Consider the following 20992-nt stretch of genomic DNA (forward strand, 5'->3'; position numbering starts at 1 on the left):
ATAATCTTACAGCGATCTGATTGGTCCTTCCTACTTCGCGCTGAGAAATGTAATTATCGTTAATAATTTACGCCTGAATAATGATACTGATAAATAGATCATGATTGTGATTCTGATTCTGATAATTACACGTTAAATAACTGAAATATGAAAATTATTATTTAGACACGTCGTAACCGTCCAATCAGAAGCAACATCCTGACAGTGAAGCCGCGCCCACACGAGACTTCTGTGTGTTATTTTTGGATTAAGACACGCAGGTTACCCAAACATAAACTATAATATATTGCAAATGACAGGGTTGTTCTTTAATTCACATTCGTACTCTGTGATAAGAGCCAGTTAGGTCGTGCGGAGTTAATATGTCAGCTGTACAGTTAGTCATTGGCTTGGCAGTGGATGAAACGGGCTCAAAGTGCAAGCTGTGATCAACAGAAAGCCAGCGAGCTTCATTCACACGCTGCCGATGCGTCTGTTCCCAGCTTCTCTCGCGGCTGCTCTGTTGACTGTGCGAGGACAGATCAGGTGAGTGTTTCTGCATGCTGTTTTGTGTCATATAACACTTCTCAAGGTCTTGCATTTTAATCCACATCCTCTTTATTGTTCTTTAAATGTGCACGACGTTCTGATGAACGAGATGTTAGGTATAAATAAAAGGTTTCACTTTATTTGTTGTAATCGCAAAATAAATAGACCGTAATAATTAGTCTTGTGACTTTGCTGAGTAGTTATGGTTAGTGTCCATATTAAGACGCAATTGAGATATTGAGTCTAACCATTATTTGGAATAATGTATTTAGTAAAGGGTTAATTCACCCAAAAAATTAAAATTCTGTCATTATTTATTCACCCTCATGTCGTTCCAAACCCGACTTCGTTCATCTTCGGAATGTTCATCTGCTATTTTGACGCTTCAAAAAGTTTATAAAGAGATTGTAAAACTAATCCATATGAATTGAGCAGTTTAGACCAAAATTTCTGGAGACACGCTCGCTATATACCATGAACAGATTGAATTTAGGCTTTTATTCACATATAAACATTCATCAACTCAAACATCAATGAGGTTCATTCTCGTGTTACGCATCACGTTTGAACTTCTGCATGAACCAATGAGATTCATTCTCGTGTTACGTTTGAGCTTCGTTCAATGTTTATATGTGAACAAAAGCCTAAATTCAATTTGTTCATCGCATAAAGTGATTGAGTCTCTTCAGAAAATTTGGACTAAACCGCTCAATTCAAATGGATTAGTTTTACGATCTCTTCATGAACTTTTTGAAGCGTCGAAGTGATAGTTGTTTAACTGTCAATGGAGGGACAGAAAGCTCCCAGATTTCATCAAAAAGATCTTCATTCGTGTTCTGAAGATGAACGAAAGATTTACGGGTTTGGAGCGACATTAGGGTGAATAATTTATGACAGAATTTTCATTCTGGGTGAACCTCTCTATTAGTGACACTTGTTGTGATCCTTTCTCTGCGGTCAAAACAGAATGAACACAATAAGTGTAACTTTAAAAAAAATGTATTATTAAATGAACGTGCTATCAGGATGATTGATTATTAAATGATTGTTTTGTCAGGATGTCGTCATCACTTCCTGTGGCAGCAGTTTGTCAGATGACCGCCACCCCTGACAAAGAGGCCAACTTCAGCGCTTGCACGCGATTGGTTGAGCAGGCCAAAGAGGGCGGGGCTAGTATGGTGTTCCTGCCGGAGGGCTTCGACTACATCGGCTCGAGCCGCGAGGAGACGCTGGCGCTCTCAGAGAGTCTGGACGGTGACATCATAACCCGCTACACACACCTGGCCAGGTTGGTTAAAGGCCCACGGGTGTATAAGTGACTAACAAATATGATCCAGAAGTGGTTGTTGATGAGATGCTTGTCTGTGGTTAAGGAAGCTGGACTTGTGGCTGTCTCTGGGTGGATTTCATGAGAGAGGACATGACTGGAAAACAGACCGCCGCATTTATAACAGCCACGTCATCATCAACGGACAAGGTACTTAGTCTTACATGTGGTACTTTAAGTGAATCTCGTGAAAACGTCTAGTTATATTTCTCCCCAGAATCAAAATGCAAAATTAAGCCTTTTTTTACGGTCATTACAGTCTTTGCACTCACTTTTTTTTAATATTATGAATTATAATATTTTATTAATTAGTAAACAATATTAAATAAATATTAAATGTTATATTCTCTTATTTATAAAAATCCTGTTATAAAATGATTCTTATAAATTAAAAGTAGAGAATACTACAATGATGTTTAAATTATATTACTATGATAATTGAATACTAGTTGCATATATAACTATTGTTTTTTTTTTTGCAATACAGTTATGATTATTTATTTCTATATCAGCATCAGTGCCTGTTTTCATGGCGAGATCAAAATATTTTATAACAAAATACAATAATTTAGGTTTTTAAGTATAATTAATTGATAGGAAAATATTTTCACAATACAAAAAAACCAAATTCTCCTAATGTAGACTTCGATTCAGATTTTTTTTAAAATATTTTATTTCGAAAAATACTGTAATACAGTGATTTCTTTCAAAAAATATTTTTGAATAATAATACAGAAAATACTACAATTATATTTAAATGATAATTGAAACATTTTATAAATGTTCTGCATCACCGTAATAATTATTTATTCATTTAATTATTTTTATTTCCACATCAACATCAGTGTGTTCTCATGGCAAGAACAAATTATTTAAAAACAAAATATGGGTGTGTAAATATGCTTAATTGTCTTGAAAATATCACAATGCAAAAAAAATGAGCGACCCTAATATAGGATTAATTTTCATTAAAATAAATGTGATTTTGTGTGAAAAAATTTCTTAAAGGGATAGTTCACCCAAAAATTTAAATTACCCCATGATTTACTCACCCTCAAGTACATGACTTTCTTCTCTCAGACGAATACAATCTGAGTTGTCCTGGCTTTTCTAAGCTTTTTATTTTTTTATTTTTTAGAAATGACTTATTTTAGATTATAAAGTTATAAATATGGGTGTTTTTCTTACACAAACGCATCGCTTCTCTTCAGAAAGCCTTTATTAACCCCCAGAGCCGTGCGGATTTACTTTTATCATGGATGGATGCACTTTTTTGGGCTTCAAATTTTCTCCAGCCATTCACTGCCATTATAAAGCTTTTTTAATATAACTCAGATTGTATCCGTCTGAAAGAGTACAGCTAGGATGGCTTCAGGGTGAGTAAATCATGGGATCATTTTCATTTTTGGGTGAACTATCCCTTTAAGTGGTATGAATGTGAATTGGCCAAGTATGCAAAACATACAAGGAAAGGCGTCCCACACGTATATGCAATGTATTATAATAGTTGCAGATATATGAAATGACACTGTAAGTAGAAACATGTATAATACGATCTGTGTGTGTGTGTTCCTGCGCTCAGGTGAGGTCGTGTCGGTCTACAGGAAGGCCCATTTGTTTGATGTGGAGTTGACCAGTAAAGGTGTGTCTCTTAAAGAGAGCGCTTTCACAGTAGCGGGACCTCGACTGCTCCCGCCGGTCCAGACGCCCATCGGGAAGGTGGGCAACAGCAGGAACAGCGCACAGGCTTGATTCTCATGCTCACTGGATACGTTTACATGCAACCAAATAATCCATTAGTAGGGATGTAACGATACCCTCACGTCACGATTCGATACATGTCACGATACTACACTTGTGATGCTCCAAGGTAAAAGGTAAACAAAAAATGTACTGTTGATTAAAATGCTAAATTTGATATTATTGTGGGTGTAAATGAATAGACTTGGACTTGGTGCTGATAACCCAATGCACAGGACAATAGATGACACTAAAACTCTGAAAACTTGAATGTTTTCTCACACAGTAATTTTCAATTTCGGGGAACTATCCACGATACATATTGTTGCATTTTTGTTTTGTGATATATTGTGACACGATGTATTGTTACACCCCTATCCGTTAGTAATCGGATTGGCGGCTCAATCGGCCTGAAAAGCGTTCATGTAAACACCTTAATCGATCCGACTGAGCTCGATCCCAATGAAATTTCGATCGGATTGAATGGGTTGGGTTATTCCTTTTCTAATCCGATCGAGAGGACATGTAAACACTTGATCGGCTTGAAAACCGAAACTGAAAGCACTGCGCATGTGCGATGACGTTGTAATAGCGTAATGACGCGTGGAACGAGCTGTTCTTCCTGTTGAATAAAGTCTCATATAAATGAGTGTCCCGTCATTTTAACATTCTCCTTTCACTCAGCGTCTGTGAAGTGGAGCAGGACAACGTCCCACCAGTGCTTGTTTCAGACTCTCATCCACAGACGACTGGTTTTGGGCATTTTTAAAGCGTTATAAATATGAGCCGCGGCACAACGGTTCATATTTACTCCAAATTAGGACCAGAAATGGATAAATATTAAAGTCTGCTGTTTAAAACAAATAAAGAACCAATGTCGGAGAATGGTTATTATGTGCAGACAGTGGGAACTCTGTATATTCGTGCAGTGAGCGCATGTCAACAAAAAAAAATTCCAATTTGAAGCTTGTGACATATAATCATGCACATCAACCCGATCACATGTGTAGCGTTCGCGTAAACACTACGTTCGGATTCATCAAGCGGAATGAATTCAGTCCGATTTAAACAAAAGTTGTGCCATTGTGCTGATACCTGCAGGTTGGTCTGGGCGTCTGCTATGACCTGCGTTTCCCTGAGCTGTCGTCAGCGCTGCAGAGACACGGAGCCGAGATCCTGACCTTCCCATCAGCCTTCACTGTGGCCACCGGAGCCGCGCACTGGGAGGTGCTTCATCAGCTCATTCACTCTGACATTACAGTAGCCGTTTAATTAGGACTGGGTTGAAAATACTGATTTCTCTAATTTAATTGCATCTTATTTTGATATCGTTTCTTAAAGGTGCAGTGTGTGATTTTTAGCGGCATCTAGTGGTGAGGTTACAAAATGCAACCAACAGAAGTTACGGTGGCCGACAGGAAGTGATGTCGTCGTCTGAGACAGCAGAGAGTAGCCAGTTCAGCAATGAGGTTTCTTTACGAAGATAAATTAAGAAATTATGTTTACTTTATTATTCAGTAAAACAATATGTTATTGCAAATATTATTGTTACTTGTTCATTTATTCGCTGACTTTAGCTTCTTTGCACGAAGAACAACATAGTGACGAAATGGGTTTGTCCGTTTAGGGCCACTGTAGAAACATGTCGATGTAAGGCGACCCGCGGTGTGTGTAGATAGAAATGACTCATTCTAAGGTAATAAAAACATTACGGTTAATTATGTAAGGTCTTTATACACCACTGAAAACATAGTTATGTATATGATATTGCATTTCTGTCAACAGATCCTCCTAAATATTACACAATGCACCTTTAAATCCTAGTAATCCTAGTTTTCAGTTGATGCATGAACAAAACTTAAAGGTACATGCCGACTTTTTGGGACTTATTCACCGTATCCCCCAGAGTTAGATAAGACCATACATACCCTTCTCATCTCCGTGCTTGCCGTAACTCTGTCTGACGCACCCACCGCTAGCCTAGCTTAGCACAAAGACTGGAGGTAAATGGCTCCAGCTAGCATACTGCTCCCAATAAGTGACAAAATAACGCCAACATTTTCCTATTTACATGTTGTGATTTGTATAGTTACAGCGTGTACAAATAACAAGGTCACATGAGACACAACCATCTTCTAACCGTATACATACTGGGAACTATATTCTCAGAAGGCGAAGCACTGCTACTTGGGCGGAGTGATTTGCTCGCAGCACCTGAGAAGCCCCGTGGTGAGGAGCAGAGAGTTCGCTCAGAGTTGGAGTAAATCACTCCGCAGAAGTAGCAGTGCTTCGCCTTCTGAGAATATAGTTCCTAGTATGTCAGAGCTACACACTCACACACTTACACACTTACACACACTCACACAAGCTCTTGAAGCTCCGCCCTCTGTGCCGGGAGCAGCAGCTCATTTGCATTTAAAGAGACACACAAAACGGTGCGCTTTTGCTCACCCTCAAAAAGGGACAATTTTAACATGCTATAAAAAATAATCTGTTGGTTATTTTGAGCTTAAACTTCACATACACACTCTGGGGACATTTTTGCGACAAGTTTTGTGCTGTTAAGTTTTTGTTACATTGATAACTTAGGGACATAAGAACTGTTGCCAAACATATCAGTTTTAAATCCAAAAAGCAACCTTTTTGTTTTTTGGCCGGGCAACGTATTTTATTTTTCTGTCTGTCTACCTGCTATATAATTAAGATCAGAATTGAATCGAATTGCAAGCTTGTGAATCAAAGTGTATTCTCACAGTTAATTTGTTGCCAGCAGACTGAACCCGCTGTTCTCTCAGGTGCTTCTGCGGGCGAGAGCGATCGAGACGCAGTGTTTCGTGCTGGCGGCGGCTCAGGTCGGGTCTCATCACTCCCGGCGGGCGTCTTACGGACACGCTCTCGCGGTGGACCCGTGGGGGGGGGTGATCGGGGACTGCGGGGGGGTGGATGGGGGCGTAACGCTGGTGCAGATCGACCTGCAGACGCTACGGGACATCAGGAGGGACATGCCAGTGCAGCAGCACCGCAGAGAGAAGGACTTTTACTGCAGCTTGGACTGAAACACCAATTTATGAATAATACACACTGATGCATAGTGATGATAATTCATGACTTATTAATAAATTGGACCCAGGTTGGATTAATGATTTGACCACTGTGGCGTTCATTAGTCCTGTTAAACTGTCGTTGTGTTTCTGGTGCCACTGGGAAACTTCTCCTCAATCTCCAGTTGATCAGTTTTACTGTAGCGCTTCAGTCATTAGTGGAAGAGTGTGAAAGTCTCGATGAAATGATCATGACATATGGACTAGAATTAGGCCTAATGTCTTTCTCTTTGAGAGATATATGAGAGCAAGCATTTAATAAAGAGAAAGTTATGTACCATCATGCCTTTTTTTCTTTTGTGTCTTTGGCGAATCACAGCAGTACTTCACTTCAAAACTAGCATGTTCGGGTTCTAAGCATATAGTTTTACATGGTCATATTAATTGAAATTGAAATCCTGATGTTGAAACTTTGCTTTTTAATGCTATTTTTTTATTATTATACTATAATATTTTTATTCTTTTATAATAAATTGTTTGTTTTTATATATGTATCTTTATTTCAATTTCTTTTTGCCCCGTTGTTTGTTTCATTTTGAAATATGTAACATATTTTATGATATAGTACTATCATCAAATTAATTAAACTTTGCGTTATACTTTATTTTACTTGATCATTATTCTTATTACTTGCTCATTTGCTTTTCACTGCCATTCATTTTATCATAATTTATTTACTTTGCTTTAATTTAGCATTATTGTAATTTACTTAATATATTTTTCATACTTAATAATTTTTCTATATTATGAATCTAGCAGGTTGCATGTACAATCAATCTATTAATTTTTAAGGTTATTATTATTACTATTATATATTTCTATTACTTTTTACCTTTGTTACAATTTATGATTCTTATCAACTTCCCTTTTTTATTGATCTATTGTTTTCATTCGTTGTATTATGTAATTATGTTATTTATAATAAATTAGTAATTTGTATATTGTAATACCACAATATTATCAAAAGTTATATTATACTACTATTTTGTTCTTATTTTTGAAGAATTTCAAAATAATAATCCTTATTAAAAACCCGTTTGCTTTTCATTGCCATTCGTTATTTTTAGTACATAATTATTTTATTAATATTTCGAGTAATTTTAATATATTTTGAGTTAGATTATTATGTATTTTATTTTTTTCATTATGAATCTAGTAAGTTGCATGCAAAGTCACATTATTGATTCTCCTCTCTGATGATGGAGGAGGCGGAGGGGAAACCGGAAGTGATTGTGAACACGTCAGTGACACAGGAATGGGCCAAAACAAGCATCACCAGAGCAGGATGACAGCCCGTTCCTGAGAGGAAACATGTCGCTGTGTGTGTTATTTGTGCTGGTGGGATGATTCGTGTGTTCAGAGGTTGTTTCGAGGCATTGCAGAGGTAAGAGCGTCACATCTGCGCGATTACAGCAGCGCGAGACTGTCACTCATCACCACAGCATCTCATTCACTTCAAACGCTTCACTCACAAGCAGCTGCCAGTTATTTTGATCTGGATTTCCATGCAAACTGGTTCATGTGTGCTGTTTTACTAATATACCCATGCATGTGTATTTTAATGACTGTGTGAACTGTATTCACAGTGTTATTTTCATCCAGTCCTTGAATAGAAGTGTGAGATGCGCGTGAGGTTTTCTTTCCGCTACTTTATTGAATGCTGTGGGTTTATTTGAGCTTTTGTAGATTTGATGCATCTCTTTAAACGACACGTACATCTCTGTGCTCATAAGATGGAGCTTCACACACATATTCAGGCTGTACGTGCCTCTCAGAAACATGTGTTAGTTTCCGTTCAAACTGTGACACTGTTCGCTGAGACTCTGATCATTAACATGCGTGTCACTGATGATGGTGAGGCCCTGTTGCCTTCAGACATGAGAATGTTGCTCAAAAACACAGAATTAAGCTTGTCCACAGAGACACAGTGTTTTGGCTTTGTACTCTGCCAACATCACATGCGTTCGTGAGTTTGTTAGAGGAAAAGTTCACTCAAAAAAAGAAAAAAGAAAGGAGTATCTGCATGTCTTTCCAAAACTGTATGACTTTCTATGGAAGCTGCTTTCCACCACAGAAATAAAAGATTAAAAAGGTAATTGCGGATTTTTATCTCACAATTCCGACTTTTTGATATAAACTCACAATTGCAAGTTATAAAGACAGACCTGCGTGATATAAACTTGTAATTGTGAGCTATAAAGTCATGATTGACATAAACTCGGAATTGGGTGATATAAAGTCACTCAGTTATGACACCAAAATTTTAGATACCAGTGAAAATTAAAAGAAATTGAGAATTGTGAGTTATAAAGTCAGAATTGAGAGATATAAACTTGTAATTGTGAGTTATATAGTCAGAATTGAGAGATATAAACTTGAAATTGTGAGTTATAAAGTCAGAATTGCGTGAAATAAAGTCAGAATTGCAAGATATAAAGTTGAAATGAGTTTACTTAAAATTTTGTGTTCATGTTTGAAGAATTTCAAAATAATAATCCTTATTAAAAACCCATTTGCTTTTCGTTGCCATTCGTTATTTTTATTATTAGTGTATATTTTATTATTTAATTAATATTTAGAGTAATTTTAGTTTAGTTTTTTTTTTTTGGTTTATATAGGCTATGTAAAATCATATTTGAAATCTCATTTTGCCAGTGGTGACGTGCCACATTGACATTTTTGTCTTTATTCATTGGCATAAAGAGGCCAGAAGTGTTGACCAGAGAGGCTGTGCACATTATCCCAGCCATTTAATGTATAATGCCATGCGTCTCCGGTGTGATGATCTGTCTGCTTCCTTCTGAAAACAAGATGTCTGATGTCAGCAGTGAATACCAGCGTATTCCTCTTTCGCGATCGAACGTCTTCCGGCGCTGAGAGGAACTTCTGAAGAGGGCCGTTCACTGATCAGTTTCCCTCTTAAAAATAAAGCTTCCATTAGGCTTTGGTTTCGCAGTGAAAGGTTCTAATTAGAACATTCTAAATCTCTAAAGAACCTTTTGTGGAATGGAACGATTCTGCATGGAACCATTGATGAAAATCAAGAAGCGTTGTGCGAGTCACTTTGCGTGTGCCGATAACCCATTTCTCAGCAGTGTTGACTGTGATCTCAGCAGACGCTGGCACATGTTTGCAGTCAAAGCAGAGAATACGCTACAAACTCAACATCAGTGTTTATATGGCATTTTTTGATCATTGTAGAAGATATAATGTCCATACGACACAGTATTACAGGACGTTTGTCTGCTGTGCATCTGTCATCTTTACTGGCAGTTGAGTAAGTGCTGGTCATGTGAATCTGAAAACGCTGATTCATCTCTAAGCAACAGTCACCTAGGCGATCCTTCCATGACAACAGAGAGAGAGAGAGAGAGAGAGAGAGAGATGATGAAAGTTGTGTAAGAGTGTTTGTTTTATGAAGCGCAGCCGTGTAATTTAGAGCACAGTTACATTTTATTCAGGACGTAATCATCTGATCCGCAGGGAGCTTGTGAACAGATCCGGGAACAGTGGAGCCAGTCTGCACCAGAAACACTGAGTAACTACTCATAAACAAGCGCTTAGTATAGACTGATCTTAGTTTCAGTAGTCAGCCGTTTTGGAAAGGTGTAAGGACGTGTTCTCGACTCGATGACTGCTTGTTCGACGTGTGGTTTGAGTGTGTGTGATGTTTCAGAACATGCTCCTCTCAGGTTCATCTGACGCCGCTGTTTACACACTGACATCACTTCGTCGTTGCTATGGTGACCTAACGGCTTGCAGTGAGATGGAGATTTTGCTGATGTGTCAATCACCCGTGTGCCAGGGTCTAAATCAGGACCCATCAGGGCTGGCCGACACACTGCCTTTCTGAAACGAAACCTGCCTGGGAAATTAATTTTTTAAAAACAACAACAATCTAAATATTGTATTTAAAAATAAACACAAATGTGGCTGCAATACAATAAATAAGATTTAATAGATAAATAAAAAGAAAATTAAATAAGTCAATAATTGTTTAAATAAATAATACATCAACAGTAGATAATTAGTAGAACATTTTATAATTAACTTAAAGGTGCATTGCGCAAGAGTCTGAGTTTTCGCAGAACTACGCCCCCTCTGGCGGCAAGCGAAACTGCAACCAGAGGTGTGCACGCTCACGGACCACACGCACACGCACGCTTGCACGAGCACGAGCTGGTCATAACCCAAGGAGCATCAGCCGCACAAATCTTTTGTTTACAATCATAATGTCTTCAGAGGTAATAAAGTTTTAAATCTGCAAGTAATTTAAAATATGTGAAAGGCAATTGAGTAAATAACACACTTATGTGTGAGGGAAAAAATGGGGGTAGTAGAAAACTTCCCATCTCTCCATATTGAACTGTGTTATGTGTTTACTGTATCCACTTATGACTATTATTATGGAAACACGTTCATGAACAATATAACGTTAAGTTATTACTTTGTAAAAGCTCAAAATAGTAATCATGATACCATACCATACACAGTCGGTCAACAAAGTACACCCAAATGTCTCAAGGTAATAAACAATCAAGTGGCACTATGACGTTACCGTCAAAGCCAAACAGGCTAATCCGCCGAAGATTTGCGGGGGTTTAGCCTGTTTTATTGATCAGCTAAGTAGCATATTCCAATAGCAATACATCGTAATTAAGCAGTAATTTGCTCAAAATTTGTGTCTAAGTATCTAACTTATATATCAGCATTTTATATCACAATCATTCTGAACCTGATCACTGACTGACAATGGTAAGTTAGTAAAACCTACACTGTAAAAAAAAACCCCGTAAAAAAACGGTAATTTTCTGGCAGCTGGGGCGCCAGAAAATTCCTGTTAAAAAAACGAAAAATACTGTAAAAAAATGGTCTTTCTTCCCGTTGTTTTTACGGAAAAAAACTGTATATTTAACATTGGATTTCGGTAATATGATATAATGTTAATTTACCGTCCTATTGAAGTATTAATATCTGTTTTTTACACTGATAACCACCAATCACAGCAGTGATGAGAGTCACATGATCAATCTAAGCTCAACATAAGCAGTTCTTCCACAAGTGAGTTAATACTAATATATATAGAAGCTGCACAGCGTCATTCACACAAACATTAAACACCATCATGGTAACACATGAAATTTTAAAAATGCAATAAACATTAATTTAACAACATTAAATGTAACATAAACCCCTAATGTACATAACTGATTAGAAAAAACGAAGAAAACTATGAAGAAACAAACATAGTTATTTCAACAAAAATACATCAAATGTGAAGTGTCACAGGGAATTGTGGGAATGTCAATTTACGGTTTTTCACTGTAAATGATACAATGAGTTGTTTTTTCACTTTCAAAAACTGTAAATTTAACGGTATGTTACAGTAAAATTACATTAAATGTACCATTAGATCTATCACAGTTATTTACCGTATATAGTACGGAAACTTTCTGTTAACCAATTAACAGTTTTTCACTGTAGCATTTTTACAGTCTTTTACCGTTAAAATTACGATAATTTTTTACAGTGTATTCCGATTGTACATTTATCTAGCTTACGCTAAAGCATTACACATTTTATGGATCGTCATTTATTGTCATTATTGGCCGTATCAGACATTAGAGAATGGGATATATCTTACCTTTTTATCAAGAAAAAAGCCAACTGAGGATCCCGTTTGAGCCCTAGCAGACCGGAGATCTCTCCATTTGTTGAAAGCCTTCCCTATGTTTACTCTCGTCTTACCCCGACGCCTGTCTGACTCCAATTTGGACCTTTTGGTTGCACTACACAAAAGTTCTCTTTTTTTTTTATCTTACGTGGAGTTTGCGTTGGTGTTTGAAATGAACTACAAGCCGGTCTCTTAGAATCCATTTTCTACGGAGAATGGCGGCGTCGGCGCATACACATATGAGCGTGCCGTGAACGCGCATGACGTCACGCCCAGTCTCAGATTCCGACCCGAATCCCTCTTATTTATTTTACTGTACAGGATTATAGAGGCAATCGCAGTGATCAGAGAAGGGCTCATTCAGCTTATCAGGCAATTGTTTAAGTATATATGGGTTAGAAAACGGGTATTTTTAACATGAAAAGTTGCGCAATGCACCTTTAAATATATATATATAAAAAAGTATTATATTAATAATTTACAGACCCTTTCCAAAAAAATTGAATATCATGGAAAAGTTTATTTATTTCCATAATTCCATTCAAACGTTAAACTTCCATAGATTATAGATTCAGGGCCCACAACTTAAACGAGTTCAAGTATTTAGTTGTTTATTTGTACATAATTTGGGCTTCCAGCTCATAAAACCCACGAAAACAGGATTTCAAAACATTTGAATATTACATGAAATCACACAGTAATTACACAGTGATACCATGGTCATTGAACCAGGTTTTGGTTATTTTGGCAGTGTGGGAAGGTACAAATCCTGCTGGAAAATGAAGGAAGCATGAAGTGCTCTGAACATGTCCTGGTAGACGGCTGCGTTGACTCTGGATTTAATAAAGCACAGTGGACCAAAGTCCTCTTTTCTGATGAGAGCAAATTTTGCATCTCATTTGGAAACCAAGGTCCCAGAGTCTGGAGGAAGAATGGAGAGGCACACAATCCAAGATGCTTGAAGTCCAGTGTGAAGTTTCCACAGTCTGTGTTGGTTTGGGGAGCCATGTCATCGGCTGGTGTTGGTCCACTGTGCTGTCCACTCAACGCAGCCGTCTACCAGGACATTTTCAGAGCACTTCATGCTTCCTTCATTTTCCAGCAGGATTTGTACCTTCCCACACTGCCAAAATAACCAAAACCTGGTTCAATGACCATGGTATCACTGTGTAATTACTGTGTGATTTCATGTAATATTCAAATGTTTTGAAATCCTGTTTTCGTGGGTTTTATGAGCTGGAAGCCCAAATTATGTACAAATAAACAACTAAATACTTGAAATCGTTTAAGTTGTGGGCCCTGAATCTATAATCTATGGAAGTTTAACGTTTTGAATGGAATTATGGAAATAAATAAACTTTTCCATGATATTCAAATTTTTTGGAAAGGGTCTGTAAATGTTTTAACACAATGCGAAAAAATTATTATTATGTCTTTTTTAGATATTTGATTCAGTTTTGATTTTACTAAATTGTGTGATGCATTATAATGAGGTCTGGAATTTGGCCATGAATCAAGAGTATTTTGGTATAGTTAAGTTAGTTTTATATTCTTTTTTTTAATTCATATTATTATTTTTAAAAAACTGCTATTTTTATTACATAATATTTTGAGTGCTATTCAAGTAATTACAATAATTAATGATATTCAGCAATTGATTTTTTTCTAGGGATGCACCGATATGAAAACTTTATTATCTAAAGAAGAAAGCCGATAACCGATATATTGACCAATAAATCTAAATGCAAATTTTTATATACTTTTTGAGAGACTGATTACAAAAAAACTGAAGTCTCACCATTTAATCCATGTCTCAAGCACACAACTATAATAATGTTCTCATGATAATTGTATGTGGCCTATATGACAGACTGCACATGTTGCACTGAACTGTATTTTCCTTTTTTGAAGTGATTTCAATCATATTTCAAGTAATTCAAAAGCATCATGTTGATCAGTGCACATCTGAAGCGTCTCAGCTGGAGGAAATAATACATTATTTATCGGCTTTAATATATCGGCCAACTTTTTCTTATTGGGCCAATAATGATAACATTAAAAAATGTACATCAATACCGATATGATGGTCGATTTATCCTGCATCCCTACTTTTTTCTTTTTCATAATAATGCACCCGTGCACTTAATATTTGGCTGTAAATACTTCATATTTGTCCCTCCTCATGTTGAATGAGTTGTTATTGGCTCTGTGATTCCCTCCCAAACCCTGAGAAAAGGCTCTTGGATCTCATAAAAAAACACTCAAATGAAGTAAATAAATTGAATTTCTTGCTTCAGCCAGATTTCTGCTTCACAGAGCTGCTCTTGTTCTCCTGTCCGGCGGCCAAAGAGCAACTCGACTCCCGAATCTCATGATTTGTCTGCAAAATTCATTCATTCAGTAACTAAGCGCAAGCACACATTAAAGGGAATGAAAGGCTTGAAGCAAACAATATATTTATATAACATCTTTTATTTATTTATTTATTACAATTATAATATTTATTATTATTCAAACCTTTATATTTATTGTTAATAAATTTGTATTATTTAACAAAACAAAACAAATATTTATATTTATTTATATTATTTAGCAACATTAATATTATTATTATTATTATTAATATACATACATGCATATATATATATATATATCTACACAAACTAATTTTTATAATAATTATTACAGACAAATAATGGTATTTTACAACAACAATAATATGACAAATGTATTTTTTATTTATTAATTAATAATAATATTATTATTATTATTTAGCAACATTAATAATACTTAATATTTTTATTTTTATTTATTTTTTGACTATTATTATCCAAACCTGTATGAATCAAATATTTATTTATTAACAAATTATTATTTAACAACATATATATATATATATATATATATATATATATACACACACACACACACACACACACACACAATGAATACACAAACAATATGTAATAATAATTGTTCTTGCACAAAAATAATGGTATTTATTAATAATAAAGTAATAGGTAATAATTTTAATTTATTATTTATTTATAAAAAAAAAAAAAAATATATATATATATATATATATATATATATATATATATATATATATATATATAAAAGTAAAAATAATCATTTTCGCGTCGCACTGTCTTCATGTCACTTTGGATTATAAGTAGAGTTTCAAAACATGCTCCGATGCGCCCGGACTCTGCCATTGTTGTAAAGTTGGTTAATTATTTCCATCGTTATTATTAATGATTTCAGTCCAGCAGAGGCTTGTGACTGTAACTCTGCACACGAGGACTCGTGATTCATCAGAGAGAGAGAGAGAGAGAGACACAGACACAGAGAGAGAGAGAGAGAGAGAGAGAGAGAGAGAGAGAGAGAGAGAGAGAGAGAGAGAGACACACAGAGAGAGAGAGAGAACTTTAGTCTCACAATGAAGCGGACGGCTGTGGCGTTATGAGAGTTTCTCTGGAATAACTGTAAGTCACGAGCTTTCTCTGTCTATTTTTGTCCCTTATTTGAGAACTTATTAGTGTACCACTACATTAATATCAAATATCATTTTGAGTGTTTTTTTCCGAGGCTGACTTTGTACTGCCAGTAAATGAGTGCAGTGTTAAACAGTGAGCATTGCTCCTGACTCACAGGGTTTAATACAGTAAAGTCTAGTGTACTTGTACTCTGAATGACACACACACACAGCGTCTGAACACTTGCTGCTGTCATTTACCGTGTTGTTTTCACTCACTCTCTCAGTGTGAATATACTGCGCTCTGTCCAATAGGAGGCAACACTGATTTAACACATTATCAGCGTATAGGATGTTTGTTTGCTTGTTTGTTTATTATTAATAATAGTAAAGCCTGCATTTAATTATTTATTTATTTATAATAATAATAATAATGAACCCACATGGCTTTCATTTATTCATAATGTCTATTTATTATTATTATTAATAATAATGAAACTGGCATTTGTTTATTTATTTGTAACAACGACTAATAATGAAACCTGCATGGCATTCATTAATTCATGATATCTATTTATTATTAATAATAATATTAATATTAATAACGAAACCTAATTGCATTAATTTATTTGTAATATCTATGTATTATAATGAATAATTTATTTATAACAATGAACTATAATAAAACTGGCATGGCATCCATTTATTCATAATATCTATTTATTATTATTAATAATAATAATCATAATGAAACCGGCATTTATTTATTTATTTATTTATAACAATGACTTATAATAATAATAATAATAATAATAATAATAATAATAATGAATGAAATCTGCATGGCATTCATTTATTCATATCTGTTTATTAATAATAATAAGAATGAAACTGGCATTTATTTATTTGTTTATTTATTTATAACATTGACTTATAATAAGTAATAAGCCATCATTTGTAGTAACCTATTCAAGCGTAGCATTTTTTCCGGAGTTCACTGTGTAGCCTGCTCCCTGAATCGTTGCGCTTATTCATTTGTGGATGTTAACTGAATCTGTAAGTCACCTACGCTGTTTACTTCTGTATATTATATCTATCTATAAATTACGGGAACGTCTTTCTGTCTGTGTGTGTGTGTGTGTGTGTTATTCGCATATCTCTCGAACCGTTAGTCCGATGGATTTCAAACCTGACAGGTGTCTTGCTACAGGCATGAGTAAGTACAGTGCCAAGTTTGATGTTGTTTGAATTAGAAATGCAAAAGATATCAGTAAATATATATCGGTAAAAGAAGCGCACACTGGCTTTTGCCACTCTAGCCGCTGGCCCCTCCCCCTCTCACACTGCACACTGAGTGAGCACAGCTGGCCCCACCCCCTCTCACACTGCACACTGAGTGAGCACAGCTGGCCCCTCCCCCTCTCACACTGCACACTGAGTGAGCACAGCTGGCCCCTCCCCCTCTCACACTGCACACTGAGTGAGCACAGCTGGCCCCTCCCCCTCTCACACACACACACTGAGTGAGCACAGCTGGCCCCTCCCCCTCTCACACACACACACTGAGTGAGCACAGCTGGCCCCTCCCCCTCTCACACTGCACACTGAGTGAGCACAGCTGGCCCCTCCCCCTCTCACACTGCACACTGAGTGAGCACAGCTGGCCCCTCCCCCTCTCACACACACACACACACACACACACTGAGTGAGCACAGCTGGCCACTCCCCCTCTCACACTGCACACTGAGTGAGCACAGCTGGCCCCTCCCCCTCTCACACACACACACACACACACACACTGAGTGAGCACAGCTGGCCCCTCCCCCTCTCACACACACTGAGTGAGCACAGCTGGCCCCTCCCCCTCTCACACACACACTGAGTGAGCACAGCTGGCCACTCCCCCTCTCACACTGCACACTGATGTGGATAACGTTTGTGGATGTTAACTGAATCCTGTAAGTCAGCTATGCTGTTTACTTCTGAATATTATATTTCATTCTGGTGCGCTTAACGTTATCGCTACTGTGTAATAGTAGCCTATGCTCTTCACCAACTAAACATATCCTATTCAATGCGTTCACAGTCTCTTTCACGGGCATCATTTGTAGTTGCCTATTCACAAAACGTTTTCTCAAGCGTAGCGTTTTCTTGGAGTTCACTGTGTGCTTTCTACCATGCACAAATAAAAATGTCACTGAACTTTTGCTGTGTAATTGTAACAATGAGCACTCAAACACACCAAACCAACAATTACTAAAAACTGATTTTGCACGGGCATTTTGCACTAGTGTATTTAAATGTTAAATATGTAAAAAAAACGTATTATATGTTTAAATGGACAAAATAAAAGACAAAAAACGAATTTCATGTTTTAAAATGTTGTTAAATAAAATAATACAATACGTTAATCATTTAAATGTAGTTTTGAACCATTTTGAAAAAGATGTATTAATTAATTTTTTACTAGTTAATTTAACTACTTTTTAAAACATGAATTAAAAGGTTTTATAAAACGGTTAGTTCCAATCCTTGATTCTGATTGGTCAATAGCTGTTTTATTCACGATAAAACACGGCTATGACCGCTTCACCCAACGGTTCTATGTATCACTACACAACACCGCTAGCAACCACTCTTAGTAACTTAAACACATGTTTGATCTCATTGATATTGTTAATTGAAGCTAGAGTAGAGTATTGTGAGAGATCGAGTAAGCGACTGTACCTGCATTTACAGTAGATATAGCATTTTCCTTCAGCATAGGTCCTACAGACCTTATGTAGCCCCGCCCCTTTTCAGCGCTGCGCTCGTTGTCTTTTGTCTTCCGGTCTGTATTTTCACAGCGATCTTGCGTATGCATGAATGAACGGCTCGTTTTAAAATCTTCCCGGTTTACTGACATTTGTTAAGACATCTGCTTTAAACATTACAATCCTCATGATAACTTTCGTTAACTTTACATTAAGTAAATCCACTTCCAAAGCTACTTACTCTTAGACAGCAATGCCATAGAAATATACAGAGCGACCGCAAAACCGGAAGTTCAAAGACAATATTCTAAAGATGGCTGTGCGCTTGTTTCTCTGGCGCATAAGGTCTTATAGACCACAATAAAAAAATCTGTTTGAATGTCCACTGCGATATCTTGTCATTTTAATAGCAAAGGGGTTTTCCCATGCCCTAGTCATTTGTCAGTTGCGTCTTGCTTTTCCGTGTTCACAAGTTTGAGTCCTTTCAATGTAAAAGTCTTCACTACTGACTGACTCGCTCATAAAGTCTTTGCCGCCATCTATTGGCGAAATAATGTATGTTACGTCTGTTGCTGTTTACGGTCAGGGACTATTTTTTCCAGCGGAATGAAGGCTTTGAGTGATTTTACTTTTTATGAAAGTTGCATAGATACATATTTTTCGGCTTTAATATTTGTATTGTGTGGTAACCGTTTTATAAAAGCAATGAGGTACTCGAGGCTAGTGCTGTATTGTGAATAAGTCACGGTGTAGCACAGCCTTGAGTACCTTGTTGCTTACTTATGTATGTCTATTAATTCGTCCATTTTTAATGGCGTTATTTCCATTTGTATGTTTGCCTGATAAATTGATAACTTATTCCTGCATTTTATTTTCAACTGTCCTCCACGGCTGATTTGTAAAGTGCTTGAAGTGTGTTTGTGGTGAGGGAAGTGTCTTCAGTGTGTCGTTGAGGAACTCAGTTTGCTGAATCACGTCACCTGACTGTCTGCTCTCTGTCTGTGTGTGTGTGTGTGTGTCTTCTCAGGTTGTTGTGTTGATAAATGGAGTCTGAGCAGTTGTGTGTGTGTTCACAGGGTGTTGTGTGTTGCTAAATGGAGTCTGAGCAGTTGTGTGTGTGTGTTCTCAGGGTGTTGTGTTGCTAAATGGAGTCTGAGCAGTTGTGTGTGTGTGTTCTCAGGGTGTTGTGTTGCTAAATGGAGTCTGAGCAGTTGTTCACCAGAGGCTACGGCAGGAACAGCTACAACAGCATCACGAGCGCTAGCAGTGACGAAGAGCTTCTCGATGGAGCCGGCGTCATCATGGACTTCCACACAACAGAAGACGACAACCTTCTCGACGGGGACGCGTCTCCAGGTAAACCTACACACTGCACCTACTCATACACATACACTCCTACAGATATGAGATTGACTTACTTATGAGACTGAGGGTGTGTTTACACTAGGGATGCTCTGATATGAACATTTTGGCAGATACCGATAACCGATAATTCTTTGTATTTGAAAGCCGATAACCGATATATTGGCTGATAAATCTAAATCCACATTTTGTATAATTTTTGAGAGACTGATTACAAAAATAAAAGTCTCACGATTAAAAGCCATGTCCCAAGCACACAATTATAATAATGTTATCATTATAATTTTATGTAGCCTATATGATTGCACATGTTGCACTGAACTGTATTTTCCTTTTTTGTAGTGATTCCAATCATATTTTAAGCAATTCAAATCCATAATGGTGATCAATGCACATCTGAAGCGTCTCAGCTGGAGGAAATAATACATTATTTATCAGCTTTAATATATCGGCCAAATTTTCTTATCGGGCCAATAATGATAACATTAAAAATGATCATTTATCGGCCAATGCCGATATGGTGGCTGATGTCCCTTGTTTACTCCTGGTATTGAGATGTGTTTTGGTCGATCGGATCTCAAGTGGACGGCACTAAATACAGCTGTGAACGGGTCTGAACGCTTTGAGCTCGTCCACTGTCCAACACTTCCAGAGGAAGATGAAAACACATCCGACCGGATCGCTTTCGTAGTGTAAACACTCGTGTGATCGAATGTGTTCACACAGCCTCAGAAGCTCGTCTGCTCTCCGTCTACTGAACTTGTTGAAGAATTTCCCTTGTCTCATGTAAAAGTCTGAATGCTGTAATGCCCAGCAGAAAATAGGTCACAAGGATAAGAGAATGGAAAAGTACCCAAAAGTCTGTAAATGCAGGTGTTGGGATGCGCTGGCAGAAAAACATGTTTTTTGAGATGTTCCACCAATAGAAGAAGGTTTAGGGAGAGATGTATCTAATGGTGGCAAGGCCACAAGGAGGGGCAAAGAAGAGGAGATCGATATGAGGGTTTTCTTATCACCTAGCGATAAGAACAA

The 20992-nt window shown here is 37.0% G+C and overlaps 2 protein-coding genes across 4 annotated transcripts in view; both read left to right on the plus strand.

The window, feature by feature from the left end:
* Positions 1 to 186: 186 nt before the first annotated feature.
* nit1 (nitrilase 1) lies at positions 187 to 6980 on the plus strand. Its single transcript, XM_084403906.1, has 6 exons — positions 187 to 525; positions 1586 to 1816; positions 1902 to 2005; positions 3438 to 3574; positions 4697 to 4822; positions 6391 to 6980. Exons 1-6 carry the CDS (start codon positions 467 to 469, stop codon positions 6649 to 6651), a joined length of 918 nt encoding a protein of 305 aa, XP_084260032.1. The 5' UTR covers positions 187 to 466; the 3' UTR covers positions 6652 to 6980.
* A 911-nt stretch (positions 6981 to 7891) lies between these two features.
* The window catches only part of clcn3 (chloride channel 3), a 56861-nt gene continuing 43760 nt past the window's right edge, over positions 7892 to 20992 (plus strand). The window contains exons 1-2 of one of the 3 annotated variants that reach the window (XM_084404468.1): positions 7892 to 8080; positions 19779 to 19954. In XM_084404468.1, coding sequence (XP_084260594.1) covers positions 19795 to 19954 — 160 coding nt within the window. In that variant the 5' untranslated portion in view covers positions 7892 to 8080; positions 19779 to 19794. The remainder of the gene's footprint in view (positions 8081 to 19778; positions 19955 to 20992) is intronic. The other 2 variants (XM_084404466.1, XM_084404469.1) reach the window with 2 other exon arrangements.

The sequence above is a fragment of the Rutilus rutilus genome (assembly GCF_951802725.1).
Source record: "Rutilus rutilus genome assembly, chromosome: 3".
Taxonomy (NCBI): domain Eukaryota; kingdom Metazoa; phylum Chordata; class Actinopteri; order Cypriniformes; family Leuciscidae; genus Rutilus; species Rutilus rutilus.

Bases quoted from the DNA above. Each gene is read 5' to 3' on its own strand.
- nit1 (XM_084403906.1), top strand. From the start codon at position 467: ATGCGTCTGTTCCCAGCTTCTCTCGCGGCTGCTCTGTTGACTGTGCGA. The intron at 526-1,585 runs GTGAGTGTTTCT...TTGTTTTGTCAG, and splicing joins ACTGTGCGAGGACAGATCAG to GATGTCGTCATCACTTCCTG. The intron at 4,823-6,390 runs GTGCTTCATCAG...CTGTTCTCTCAG, and splicing joins CCGGAGCCGCGCACTGGGAG to GTGCTTCTGCGGGCGAGAGC.